This window comes from Rhododendron vialii, chromosome 3a, assembly GCF_030253575.1.
Source record: "Rhododendron vialii isolate Sample 1 chromosome 3a, ASM3025357v1".
Classification (NCBI taxonomy): Eukaryota; Viridiplantae; Streptophyta; class Magnoliopsida; order Ericales; family Ericaceae; genus Rhododendron; species Rhododendron vialii.
Genome location: NC_080559.1, coordinates 36,020,266 through 36,034,621, shown reverse-complemented (window position 1 = coordinate 36,034,621; position 14,356 = coordinate 36,020,266). Strand labels below are relative to the sequence as shown.

Below are 14,356 nucleotides of genomic sequence, written 5' to 3'. Positions count from 1 at the left end.
GACCCTTTCTCTTTTTTTCTGTAAAGGGAAAATTACGGCCCATGACGTGTTTTGATAATTAATACTCGTTAAGAATATGTTGAAAATATTTGTTAATACTGAAAATATCCTTAGCGAGTATTAATTATCAAATACGTTATTGGCCGTTATTTTCCCTTCCGTAAATGTAAAAAAATAGTACGTACTACTACTATTCTCTTTCTTTCTTTCTTTCAATCGCCTGCAGGATCAGAAACAGAGAACTCCTCCTCCTCCTCCTCCTCAATGGCTATGAGATAGACCCAACGTCTGCTTATATCTAGGATAGGAGATTTATGCCCCATCCATGCACGAAATTTTAATAAATGTTTTGTGGGTGTTTGCATGGGAGGGCGGGTTTGAATGCCAAATATCGATCTCTGAATCTTTCTTTAATTTGACATACATGTAAGAAGGTCTTTTGGAAAAGAGAGATTTTCACACAGACAGAGGGAGGAAGACCGGAAGCGGAAGAGAGAGAGAGAGAGAGATCTAGAGGATGTGGAATGCGAGGGGGATAAACGAAGAAAAATTGGTGGCAGTAGCAATAGACAAGGATAAGAGGAGCCAAGTTGCATTGAAGTGGGCTATTGATAATAATCTTATTTCCAGAGGCCAGACTGTTAGACTAATCCATGTTCATCAATCCCCCCTTCCCAATTCCAATCCCAATCTCAATCTCAATCTCAATCTCAATCTCAATCCCACCCCATCATCATCTAATAATTGTAAGTACTTGTAAACCCCCCCCCCCCCCTCTCAAAATGTATTATTGTGAAACTTATAATGTTGCCATAATTGTGTTCCCCTTAATTGCTAGCGCATGGCCATTTTTTCAAAAATTTCCATTGCATGATTATGGTGTCAATTGATATCGAAAAATGTTGATTTATTTTGAATCAAATAATAGAATTTTAAAATTCAATAAGTCTCTCCAAAGAGAGAGAGAGAGAGAGAGAGAGAGAGAGAGAGAGAGAGAGAGCCTCAGAAAATCATTTTTCTATGTCTTTTTGTTCTCCAAATTCTCATGTTATTTAGCATATGTATGTTTTTTGTTTTGTGCAGTGGGCAACGATAACGATGGAACGCCTAGACAAGAACCTTACGACCAAGCAGCCACCGCTGCCGCCATTAACGACATGTTTCTTTCCTTCCGTTGCTTCTGCTCCCGAAGAGAAGTAATTAGGCTCCTATTTTTGAGATCCTCTGATTCCTTCTTTTTCTGTTCTACCTCTACTTGATACAGAAATAAAAACAACCAGAGAATTAATAAAATTGTTCTAATTAGACGAGGCTCCAACTTTGGTACTCGATCGACTAAATGATCAATCTTGGTGGTTGTCTATGCATGCCTTACTGGAATTTTACCTCAGGTTCTATGGGAAGCTGTGACACTGGAAGAGCAGGATATAGCTAAAGCATTAATCGATTATATTTCCTTCAATAGAGTTGATACTTTGGTGCTTGGTTCACCGTCAAAGAAGGGAATTTCCAGGTACTAATTACTAAGATACGAACACACTAAAGAGCGATTTTATGTTATGTACTACCAATTTATGGAGTTTCGTTCTTGAATGTTACCCCCCCTCCCCCTTGTGTGTAGTTGTCCTTGTGATTGTTGGGCTTAATTCTATGTTTCTATGTGCATACTTTCTTATAATCATTCTTTCTTAGTTAATAAATTTTGGGCATTCAAGTAGGCGGTGACACAAAATAGTGACAAAATAAGTGACATTTAACGTCTTGCTATGTAGATCAAAATCAAACTTCACAATAATTTATATTGCCCTAAAATTTACGTCCTATATCGAAATGTCCATGCAATTAAATAGGCATTTTTCCAAATTTACTAGTACATCTTTAGCGTGCATGATATCTTTTAGTTCATCTTATTGAACCTTGCACTTTTGACAGATTGTTCAAGAGTAGTGATATTCCATGCACTGTGTTGAAAGGGGCACCATATTTCTGCAACGTGTATGTCATCTCAAAAGGAAAGGTTGCCTCCATGCGCTCTGCTTCACATCCACTCCCATCAAATATTTCAGCAACTGGGTGGACAAGATCCGCACCCACTCACCATATAATTACTAATGATCATGACACAGATTTTGGGTAAGTTTGTCATCACTCCCAGCAGAGACCAAAACGTACTTCTAAACACATTTCCAAAAATCTGCATCTTAGTTAAAGCTCGTACCGTTGATATATAAATGCCAAATTTAATTTCTACTCTTTTTATACTTCGATTATTGTGAATTATAGTAATAATACTATTATTGTTACTTGGATTGTGTATCATATCACCTAAAATTATTACAGGATCATGACACGATTGTAAGGATTTTAGGCCTTGGACAGTAAACAATCTCATGGAGGCTCTATAATATAATGAGCTTGTGTGTCTATTAAGTTGTACGTCTTGGTTGAGTAAAGATTGTAAATACGGATTCCATCTCATTCTTATTTCCTTCCCCTTTTCTTCTATGGTTTATGATCTTTTACATCTATACTTTCATATTTAATTCGGGTTTACGAAATTCAAAAACTTAGTTTAAATTTTTAGTGTTTCTAAAATATTATAATGACCGGAGATCTTAATTGTGCTGGAATTGCTCTAGAGATAGAGTAACAGAAACCAGATTGCAGGATGAGATGTCAATCCCGGAAACAGACATCTCATACGTTTGTTCTGGAAGGCTAAGCACCGATAGCACGTTCTTCGCTTTCTATGATAATCTGGCTGGATCTGCTGAACTTATAACCGGACGCTCTCCAAGGAGCTTGAGCATGATGAGTGTGGGAGCCAGAAACTTCGATCCGATAGGCTTGGCCTCAGCATCCAACTGTGCTGACTCTGACTACTCTCCCCATGAATTGTCACCCTCCGATAAGGAAACATCATGCTTACCACTTAACAATGTAAGTTTGATACAGGAAAGCTTCACCTAGCCCGAAAATCTTCTACTTTTCTGAACAATCATTCAGGAGCATATCTTTATCTCCGTGCAAGTCAAGTTTGTACCAGAAAAAGAAACAAATATAAAGTTTTTACATTCCTTTTTGGAAAGCTGCAGGAATTAGTAGTAGAAGAAAAGATGAGAAGGCTAGAACTCCAAATGAAACAAACCATGGACATGTACCATGCAGCTTGCAGAGAAGCCCTCACTGCCAAACAGAAGGTATTTTAATTTGGTGAAAGCTCATTCTTCTTTTGACCACACATCCTTTTACTTTTGGGAACCAAAATTTGCAGTTTCAAGTCTAGAATCCAGATGCTGATCTCATAAACTAAAAAGGATCTGTTTTGCAAATCAAAACATTCAATCGATGTCCGCAGCGGCACAAACCATTAAAATAAATTAGTACAACCAATCACATGGGACTTGAGTACATGGTTACAAGAATCACATGAAATAGAAAATTACTCGAAGATAGAAAATCAAGCCAATATAAAGTGACTGTAACCTTTTTCCGAAATTTCCATAAGCAGAGAAGGTTTATTCAGGCCCGGAGAACAGGACAAACTTTTATACAGAATAATGTGTCTTGTTGCAGTCATTTCATCTCACAAAAAAATCACCCATCATTGAAGCTCATGCGTGTTTTAAAAATAGGCCACTGTCATGTCACTTATGTCAGTCTGATATGATTTTCGACATTCATCCACCGTTGGCTCTCGTGTGGTTTTGTAGGCAAGGGAGCTCCAACTTGTGAAAATGGAATATGGAAAGAGATTAGAAGAAGCAGAGAGGGCCAAGGAGGAGGCCATGCTGATTGCAGAGGAGGAGAGAGAAAAGTCTAAAGTAGCACTCAAGGCAGCCGAAGCAGCACATAAGAAAGCCGAGAAAGAGGCACAAAAGAGGATAGATGCAGAAATCAAAGCACTCAAAAAGGCTGAGGACAAGAAGCTGATGTTAGATTCTTTAGGGCAATCCCCTAAAGTAGACCACAAATACCAAAGCCTTCTTCATATTGTGGTTGTCCTTTTCGTATTTTACTGTTATTTTTTTGAATTCAGATGACTTGTTTTATTTACTTAAATTAGCTTAGCTTAATTATATTATGGTTGTCTTTTCGTATTTTTATTGTTATATATCTTTGTACAATCCCACACAACGGTTGATTGCAGTATGTTAGATGGCACATTTAGTGATTTTCATCTTTTTTTAGCTTGATTAATGCCTAGCAGAATGAGTAAGAATTCAGATCAAATGAATGGACAAAGCATAATCATAGTGTAAATAATGAAAATAACTGGAAACCAATCCAGAATGTGGTAGCTAGTCACATCATACGTATGAGATTTTTAATAAAAATGGTGGATGTTTCAAGTTGGAATTGACATAACCACAAAATGCCATTATGAATTATTACAAAATATACGTTGGGGTATGTCCCATAGTAGTTGACCAACACAATACGTTTATTTTCTAAAGTGGAGTAAATTTCTGCCTGTTAATTTAGAATACACAGACAGAGCCGGCCCAAGCCCAGGGCATCTTGGATCCCCAAGATGCCCAATTTTTGGGACACCTCAATTTTTTTTTAGTATTTGGATGGGGTAGGACTGTTTTTAGAAAAAGATTCAGTCCAAGTTGTAGAAGCAAAACCCAATCTCTTGGGCATTGGTACTGAGGCAATAAGACTTTCTACTTATAAAAGATTCTTTGCCTTCATTATTTTCTTCAACTAGCGATGTGAGACTATAGGTGAGAGGCTTTGTTTTGCAACTTGTTTGTCCCATATCGACAGAGCAAATGCTCAATTGGTAAAATGCTCACCTATAAAGCCCTCTACTCCACCTGTTCCACTTGCTCACAGAGTGGTTGCACGTGAAAGCAACACGTGAGCAACAAGTATCAGAATTAAAATTAAAATTGCTTTGAAGGAAAATTTCAAATTTTGAAATATATATAAATATAATTCTACTAAAAGTAACCATTAACAATTTTTGGTCTCTCCAGCACTTTGAACAACCACATACTATTGTTGATTATGCTATACAAACAAGATAGTAATTTTAATTTCATTCAAAACAAAAGGTTTTTCTTTTTTGTTTTTTTAAATTTCGTCGCTACAACATTTCTTATTTAGTTTTTGTTTTTATGTATATACGAATTGATTTCCTTTGTTTTTTTTTTTTAAATGACAAATTCCTTAAGGTGTTTGTGGTAAGTTTTTCAAGAATCAAAATGAGCTAACTGCCCCGCAATTGCTGGGTGACTCCGTAACGGTACTTACCATTACCTTTGGAAAGAAAGAGAGTCAAAGTTGTCCTGAATGGTCGTCTGCTTGTAGAGAGAGAGAGAGAGAGAGAGGGAGAGCTAGGGTGGTTAATTTGTTACTATAACAAACTTAGAGAAGAGAAGAAACTATTCCCGAGAGAGAGAGAGAGAGAGAGAGAGAGAGAGAGAGAGATCAGGAAAGTGTAGACCCTCTTTGATGCCTTGCCTTCAAACATGGAGGTAGCAAAGGGTGGGGTGGGGGGAAGGTTATAGTAACATTAACAAACAGAAAGAAATACTTCTTCGGATGAATGAGGAACCAAATAGAGAATGGAAATGGAAATGCAGAAAATGATGATGATGATGATGAATCATCGGTAGCAGTGGCAATAGACAAGAACAAAGGCAGCCAATTAGCTCTCAAATGGGCTGTTGAAAATCTCCTCTCCAGAGGCCAATCTGTATCTCTTGTCCATGTCAAACAAAAACCATCCAGCATCCCCACTCCATGTCAATCTCTCTCTCTCTCTCTCTCTCTCTCTACTATTTTGCAGTTTTTCATTTTTTTCATTCGTTATTTTCCCTTTCTGAACCCAATACAAGAGAATTAGGATGCTTGCTTTTGCATAGCAGATGCCATTAATAGAAGGGTTTTTGGTTATTTTTAACATGATCACTTGCCCATGAATTCAGTGGCAAACTAGTATAGTAATTAGATTAGAAATAGAAAACAAAAGGAAGGAAAAATAACCATCTCAAATATCAAAAGAAAATGTTGGGTGCCTAGGCAATTGATATATCGTCACTAAGGGAGTATGTCTAAGTTCTACATGAATTCTTAGGGTTAGGATGAGCCTCTGCATTTTAACTTCACCAAATCAATCTTACAGCGTGTGTGTGCATATATAGTTTGTGTTTCATGTGCTTTTTCTTCTTGTTTTGTATATCTACAATTAATTTTGTTTATTTGATTTGTGTGGATGGTGCAGCGGGGAACCATGTAGCGCTGAGTGATGTGAATCGTGGAGTTGCAAAAGTATATAAAAACCAAGTTGAAAATGAAGCCAAGGAGTTGTTCCTTCCTTTCCGCGCATTTTGTACGCGTAAGGAAGTGAGTCTACTATACTATGCCATTAGTTTCTCCTTTTCCTCTTTCAATTGTTTTCTTTCTATTCCTTTGGTTTTATTTATATATCTAACATTGAGCCTTTCTTTTTCTTTTTCATTTGGACGGTTTTCTTCTCTGATGATTTGATTTGGCCCTATGTTCTTAATATCGTGCAGATAAAATGTAACGAAGTAATCATGGAAGACATTGACATAGCCAGAGCAATATGTGATTACGTTAAGCTCAACTTAGTTCAAACTCTGGTGGTTGCTGCCCCCACAAAGAATAGCTTTGTCAAGTAATAACCCCCCCTCTCCTTCTCTCTCTCTCTCTGTCTCTCTCTCTCTCTCACACGCGCACAACGCCCATACGCATAACAGATCTGCAGCAAATGTGACCACTGAGGAAGCAAAATGTTCAAGTTCTCGAAAGGATGAGTTCTGCCTCGATCCTCAAAGAATAACCACCGAAGTACTACTACTAATAACTAGACTCAAATGGATGTCAAAACTAAGGTGCTTAAAATCAACCTCTGGGAACAACAGTCCATGACTGAGTTACGAGTAGATATGTCTCTATTTCAATGTAAGTATCGTGTGTTACCCAGGGTTTTATCTATCCAGTCCGGTGCTCTAAAAGGATTCAACACATAATTACACAAATAAAATATGGATAAGTGATATAGGACGACTACATTCTCCTCCCCATTCCCTATCAACAAAGTTATAAACAACCAAACCCATGATTCTCCAGCACGCACTACGGCTGGCCTTCAACAAAAACACACGCCACCAAGAGTCCTTAGGCCCAACGGCATCAGGTGGTGCATTTAATTAAGTGCTAGGAGAAAGGAGGGTCAGGAGTTCAACTCCTCCTCCAAGGTGTTAATTGATCTAACTGACACATGCCCTCTTTTCCAATGCACTGATAGCCGCACAATTGTACCTCATGATTCATGGGTCGGGAGAGATTGCCACAACCTCATGCAGCTAGGAGTGATTTGGGTTAGCCAAAATGGATGTGTTTTGTTTTTTGGGAGAGAAGATCCCCTGTCATTAGCCATAGGAATAATCCATTGAAGGTGATTATAATTTCGTTTCGCAAAAACTACTATACTTTATGATATGGGTTTTACACAGCCTCAATCTACCACTTAACAAGAAAGAAAAGTGGTTTTTGATCCTAATTTGTCAACTAGTATATATATTCACCCAGCTTAAGACATGAAGCACTTACAGTGAAAATTGCCAATGATAATACTTTGTGACAGAAAATTCATGGCCTCAGATGTTCCGAGCAATGTTTCCAAAATGGCACCAGAGTTTTGCAATGTATATGTCATCTCCAAAGGCAGAATTTCATCAGTACAGTCTGCCACTATTCCAGTCCCAAACCCACCTCTGCGTCCATTACAGATCCAAAGCAATCCAGCTCCTAGACCAGCTGATGCACGGCCCATGCAAAACAACACCGCAAGAGGTATAATTCTGTTATTCTATCATTGTCATTTCTCTCCTACCGATCTGAGTCTTTTTGTTGCTAAGAGAAACTACCTGGATCCATTTCTGCAGCTGAGAGGACAACATTTGTACCTCCGAACTTGACTGAAGACACAGAAGACATCAAGTATGTATTACCAAATCCAACCAAAAGTAGAAGCAACAACCAATAATATTGTCAAAACCAGAAATAAATGTATTACCTTGAACTTCTATGCCCTGCTGCAGAATCTAGTTGGGTCCTATCGAGACCACTTTAACACAGGTGTTGCAGAATCTTGGTTGGTCCAAATGATCACACCAAGTCGCATAGTTGACTAGTAGATCTTTAGTTGGATACTACTTGCTGCTGCTGGTGGATTCCTACAAGCCTCCGGATTCCTATAAGCCACCATCTGCAAATGCAAAGAGAATATGCAGAAGAATAAACTATTTCAATAAAACCTTGGGCTGTGATTTGGTCGTGGAGTCGAAGAGATTTTTATAAAGCGAAAGGAACAGGAAAAAAACTATATTTATTTATTTGGTTTCCCTATCATTTTCCTTTCCCTTGAGAAATTCCTCAAATATCCATGACATCACTGACCTGAAAAGCATTTATCCAGGTCACCATTTAACAGAGGAAAAGCTTCAGGCAGATCATATGTGGACCTTTCACCGACTGATTCCGACATGACATTTGTAAGCTACAGCAAACCAACCACCGAGAGTAAGTGTGCATCTCCCTTGGCAAGTCAAGAATCGGGTGTGGCATCTCTGCTTTCATATAGCTCATCAGACAGGGACAACAGAAGCAGCTTTGAGTCCCAATTCTCGCCATCCAAGTCATCTGATCTAGGCTATACGCATGCCTCCTCATCCAGCTCAGAGAGTGCCAACATGTCTTGGTCATCGTCAAACCAGGTATGTGTATACAAATCCAAAGCTATTTCAGCAACTGATTACAACTGCTGTTATGTAATCGTCAAACTATAACGAATTGACTGCCTGCAAAGTCGAGCAATAGTTGCTGAAAAGCATCCGAGAAAAAATGTTGAGTGGGAAAAAATTAACAAACATCAATTTTTGTTCAAAATGGGGTAGGGTTAATGGGGCATGCGTAGTTAAACAAGGATACTAGATGCATACGATGCAGATGCACCACCCGACACCCCAACTAGAACAAATCCATGCAACATAGGTTGCAGATCAAGTGGGGCTATGTGCTAGTTATTGACCCCAAGTCCTATACATTGGTTTATATCTCAGACAAATTTTAGAGCTCCTTAAACCTGAATCATAGTAGTGTACTTATGATTATCCACGAGATAGAATCCAAATCGGAGTTTTAACCCATTTTGAAACATTTGTGTATTTTCCCAACAGAACAAGAAGAAGGGCTTGTTAAGGTTATGTTACATAACCTCAGATTTACCGACAAACACATATCTTTTTCTAACAAGTCTTTCACAAGTTTCAGGAGAGACAAATAACAACAACGAAGAACTATGTTAATAAAATGGGATCCATCAACAATAAAGTGAATCCCTCGGTTTCCAATTTTTAGGTCACTTGATGGAAAAGCTCCTCAAGTGTTTGAATTTCCCTGTAATTCAAACCCTTGCACTAAATACCGTACAAATTTCTAGGATGAGATGGAAGCTGAGATGAGGAGGCTGAAGCAAGAGCTCAAGCAGACACTAAACATGTACAGCACAGCACGAAAAGAAGCAGTCACAGCAAAACACGAGGTACTAAGTTGTGGTCGCAAGTTTTGAAGCCGTTACTTAAAATTCTGAATACTTTAATAGTCTATCAAAACAGGGTGCAATTACTACATGTCAATAAATTTTCAAAAGTCAAATTAATTCCTTGGGCTTAAGTGTCCTGAATACATCCCAGCATGAGTTGTACAACATAATTGGTGCAGGCAACGGAACTTCATAATTGGAAAAACGAGGAACTACAAAGATTAGGGAAGGCTCAACTAGCTGGGGAAGCAACATTGGTAATTATAGAAAGAGAGAAAGCAAAGACTAAGGCTGCTATTGAGAAAGCAGAAGCAGCTCAGAGGATTGCAGAACTGGAAGCACAGAAAAGAAAGAATGCTGAAATGAAAGCACTCAAAGAAGCTAAAGAGAAGAAGAAAGTATTAGATGTGCTGGCACAAAGCAATGTCAGGTACCGCAAATACACCATAGAGGAGATTGAAGCAGCAACCGATCACTTCTCAATCTCTCTCAAAATTGGGGAAGGTGGTTATGGGCCAGTGTTCAAGTGTTTTTTGGATCATACACCAGTTGCAGTTAAAGTTCTTCGTCCCGATGCAGCTCAAGGAAGATCACAGTTTCAGCAAGAGGTGCGGAAGTTTTTCACAAAAATACATCTAGAAAATACCATAACCAGGTAAACTCGTATGCTAATACAACATAAAAAGAAGAATAAACCATAGGGTACGGAACCAAAAACCCAAAACTGTATCAGCCTCTGACCATGCCGATACGGTGATACCATCTTCTTACTTTCTTATTAAGTCATCTTATAGGACAAGTTTTCGTCATGCTTGTTTGCTGACCACAATTGGGAGGTCGCCGCTCGGTCATGAGGCTTAGATTTGTTTGGTTTGGTTTGGTTTGATTTTTGTTATGCTTATTTTGTCTGGTCTATAGTGCAGGTTGAAGTCCTAAGTTGCATACGCCATCCCAACATGGTTCTCCTCTTGGGAGCCTGTCCAGAGTACGGTTGCCTAGTCTACGATTACATGGCAAATGGGAGCTTAGAAGATCGTCTGTTTAGGCGAGGGAACACACCACCTCTTCCTTGGCAACTCAGGTTTCGAATAGCTGCAGAAATTGGGACTGGCCTTCTTTTCCTCCACCAGACAAAGCCAGAACCCATAGTTCACCGTGACCTAAAACCTGCAAACATTCTCCTCGACTCTAACTTTGTCAGCAAGATTAGTGATGTTGGCTTAGCCAGACTGGTCCCTCCAAACGTGGCAGACAGTGTAACTGTATACCACATGACCTCAGCCGCAGGAACTTTCTGTTACATAGACCCAGAGTACCAGCAAACCGGCATGCTAGGAACAAAGTCCGATATCTATTCACTAGGTATCATGCTGCTTCAGATTGTTACAGCCAAGCCCCCAATGGGTTTGACTCACCATGTTGAACGGGCTATTGACAAGGGTATTTTTGCTGAATTTCTTGATCCATCTATCCCTGACTGGCCAGTGGAACAGGCATTGAGCTTTGCACAGCTAGCTCTTAAATGTGCAGAGCTGAGGCGAAAAGATAGACCAGACCTTAAGACCGTTGTGTTACCTGAGCTTAACAGGTTGAAAGCCCTTGGTGAAGAAAAGATGCCTAACTGTTTCATGATGCTGGGTGGCGGCAGTACACCAGAAACCTCACCAAGTCAGAGCCAAGCCTCCGCAACATCCCAAGTGAGTCACTAATGCCTGGAAATAGACTGTTTTTTTTTTCTCTTTTATATTTGCAATGTGTTCAAAGTAGCTCTTTTTAAGTGATTCAAAGTGAGTTAATTTTGCAGTCAAATGACCATGTTGGAATTGTTCATAGTAAAACGATTCCCCAATTTCACAGATGCCCTGGACCACCTGAGAGAGTATATGCAAATTTATAATGCTGAATTTTTTGCAGGATGTAAGTGACCCAATATTGCGACCATTTGGATCTGAAAGTTCACAGAGCCATTTGAGCTCCTCATCTCATTCTGAGAGAAGATCAAGTATGGATGGGGAAGCATTACCGACTTCAACATTAATCATCCATTCCTAAAAGTTATGAGGTTCCTGGAAGCTTATTTTACTTTCTTATTTTTGCAGGCTGAAGTTTGAAGATATCTCTAACCACAATTGTTGAACGAGTACAAAACATAAACGAGTGATTTGAATTCAGTTCTTCAGCAAGTGCATAAAAAAGCAGAGCTGTTGGATGTCTCAACTAGTTTGGGTACAAAATAAGATGCCTGTTCTAGCAACAAGGTTTATGCAACTTCCTCTTCGAATATTTTGACAACTTGAACTTTGAAGTTGCCCATGTTTACAGTATTTCCCCATAAGGGTTAGTTTGGTTTGTGGGCATTTTTCTCCAATGCTTGGAGCAATTTTAACAGGAAGCTCTGAACAGATGGGTGACTTAAATAAATAAAACAAAGATTCTTTCCGGGATGGAGCTAGGGGATTTCGCGTCCCTGCAGCGCTGGGAAAGCACTGCAAGTTGTCTGCAACTTGCAGTGCTCCGAAACGGCACCGTCCAAAGGAAGTATAATCCACTGCTTTTATTTGTGAAAGCCAAATGGTCAATATCCAAGTTTGTCCGGTCAATTGAAAAGTCAATTGATTGGAATATTTTTCAGTCAATATATTTGGAAATTGTTTTCTACATTCTATTTTTTGATATTCACATTTTCTTTTTTGTCTTTTAGCAATATATATATACATACACACACACACACACACTTTCAACACTAAAATCCAAAAAAGGAGTGTGATTATAAAAAAAATAAAGAAGTGTAGAAATTAATTCCTTATTTTTTACTTTCTTTTATTTGTATTATCGAGACAAATATCAAAAATTGTTATTATTTTCATCTCATCACAAGGTAATTCCAGCAAAATATGATCACACATTGATAGTTATGTAAGTGGGACACACATTTATCTACACAAAATAACTATTCCATCCATCCAATAAAGTTAGTCCCTTATGAAACTAGGTGCATTTTTCAAACTGAAAGATAAGGTACTTATCGAAATAATTTTTTGTGCAATTTGAATATTGTTTAATACTAGATCTTGGTGAGATTTTTTGTGCAATAAGTTTGTTTTTTTGTTTGTTTTATTTTTTGTGTGTGTGTGTGGGGGGAAGGTTGTTTGTGTGCAATAAATATGGATGCAAAATTTGTCTACATGGGGTGCATCATCCGGCGTATTCAGTGGCAAGTCTAGGAATTTAACATAACGGGACACTAATTATTTGTGACCGTAAAATATGAGTTACAATTAAGCACAATCACATCGAAATAATCATAGCATTTGGGATAAAGTAACAATCATAAAGTATGTATATTCTTTGATAACTACTCCGTAGTTTTTTTTTTTTTGCTCGGCATAACTACTCCGTAGTTACTTGGACAAGCTTGTGCACCTTGAAGTAAAAAAAAAAAAAAATCACTTGTTGATCATCTATTTTCCTATTAGTAAATTTATAGTTATTTTGTTCAAATAATTGTATCCAAATGGCATAACTACCAATGTGTGATCATATTTTACTGGAATTACCTATGTGATGAGATGAAAATAATAAAGAATTTTGATATTTGTCTCAACAATACTAATAAAAGAAAAGTAAAAATATATTGACTGAAAAATATTGCAATCAATTACTTGACTTTTAATTGACCGGACAAACTTGGATGATTGGCCATTTGGCCTTCACAAAATAAAAGCAGTGGATTATACGGAGTACTTCCAATGGCCTTCACAAATAAAAGCAGTGGATTATACGGAGTACTTCCTTTGGACGGTGTCGTTTCGGAGCACTGGAAGTTGCAGTGCTTTCCCGCGCTGCAAGGACGTTAGATCCGGAGCTAGGACTTACTGGTGTGTACTCTAATAGAGAACCTTTTGATCAAAAACAGATTAAACCCAATTTGATTTCCTAAAGATTGTGTTTGGATGGCAAGTATCTTAGTGGGGGAATAGGAATGTGATTCCGGAACTCTAACATTCATATGTTTGTGAAGAGAGAATGGAAATGAGATTACTGATCTTCCAATCTAGAAGAAATCGCATTCCTGAATACAGGAGGAATCTGATCCCTCCCGCCCCATGGGAATCTTGGATTCCTGACTTGATTAATATAAAAAAAAAACGTTTGACTTTAGTATGTTTTCAAAATAAATGATTCCTAAAGAAGATTACTTAATTAATCCAAACGTCAGAATAGAATTACTCTGGGTGTCGAATTACTAGAAATTTAATTCCTGGTAATCAAATTCCTATTCCTACAAAAGATTACGGGCATATTGAAGGATTAAAAGGAGGGGGGGAAATACCCAACCCCAAGCCCTCTCCATCAATATTTCTCCTCCTTTGTCTCTTTCGTATCATTGCCAAACCCCCTTGCGCTTTTTATAATGACTGACCATGGCGGCCATTTTTCCCTTTGCCGAATTTTCCTTGACCATTATCTAGTTGCTCTGCAGATGACTACAAGCAAGAAGAGAATGAATGACTGTTCTGCTTAATATATCTTTCGTTCGTTTGACCTGTAGCTAGCTGTATCAATTCTTCCCCCCCTTTAGCTACGATTTTCTCTTTGTATAATGGCCCAAGCCCCGAGGCCATACCTTTGGCATTTTTTTTCTTTTTTTGTTTCCAACACACAGATATGATAAACCAAAAGCCCAGACGACCCGGGAGAATTGATATTCGAAATACAATAGTACTTGGACGGACAAAAGGCATAAATTACAACTACTTTTAGTAAGCTCTT

General features: G+C 38.3%; 1 protein-coding gene across 1 annotated transcript; it reads left to right on the top strand.

Annotated features, from left to right (window-relative positions):
- The first annotated feature begins 222 nt into the window (after positions 1 to 222).
- LOC131321376 (U-box domain-containing protein 35-like) lies at positions 223 to 12,031 on the top strand. The gene is made up of 19 exons (XM_058352359.1): positions 223 to 692; positions 723 to 746; positions 1,084 to 1,196; positions 1,392 to 1,513; positions 1,933 to 2,133; positions 2,640 to 2,940; positions 3,090 to 3,200; positions 3,714 to 4,037; positions 5,558 to 5,756; positions 6,236 to 6,357; positions 6,531 to 6,652; positions 7,625 to 7,833; positions 7,926 to 7,980; positions 8,459 to 8,756; positions 9,482 to 9,583; positions 9,763 to 10,191; positions 10,507 to 11,280; positions 11,498 to 11,585; positions 11,683 to 12,031. Exons 1-19 carry the CDS (start codon positions 518 to 520, stop codon positions 11,685 to 11,687), a joined length of 3,774 nt encoding a protein of 1,257 aa, XP_058208342.1. The 5' UTR covers positions 223 to 517; the 3' UTR covers positions 11,688 to 12,031.
- The last annotated feature ends 2,325 nt before the right edge of the window (positions 12,032 to 14,356 follow it).

What these genes read in the sequence shown, in the direction of transcription:
- LOC131321376 (XM_058352359.1), top strand. Translation starts at nt 518, where the DNA reads ATGTGGAATGCGAGGGGGATAAACGAAGAAAAATTGGTGGCAGTAGCA. An exon ending in TCCCAATTCCAATCCCAATC is followed by an intron (nt 693 to 722) that starts TCAATCTCAATC and finishes TCAATCTCAATC; the next exon opens with CCACCCCATCATCATCTAAT. An exon ending in CTTGGTCATCGTCAAACCAG is followed by an intron (nt 8,757 to 9,481) that starts GTATGTGTATAC and finishes ACAAATTTCTAG; the next exon opens with GATGAGATGGAAGCTGAGAT.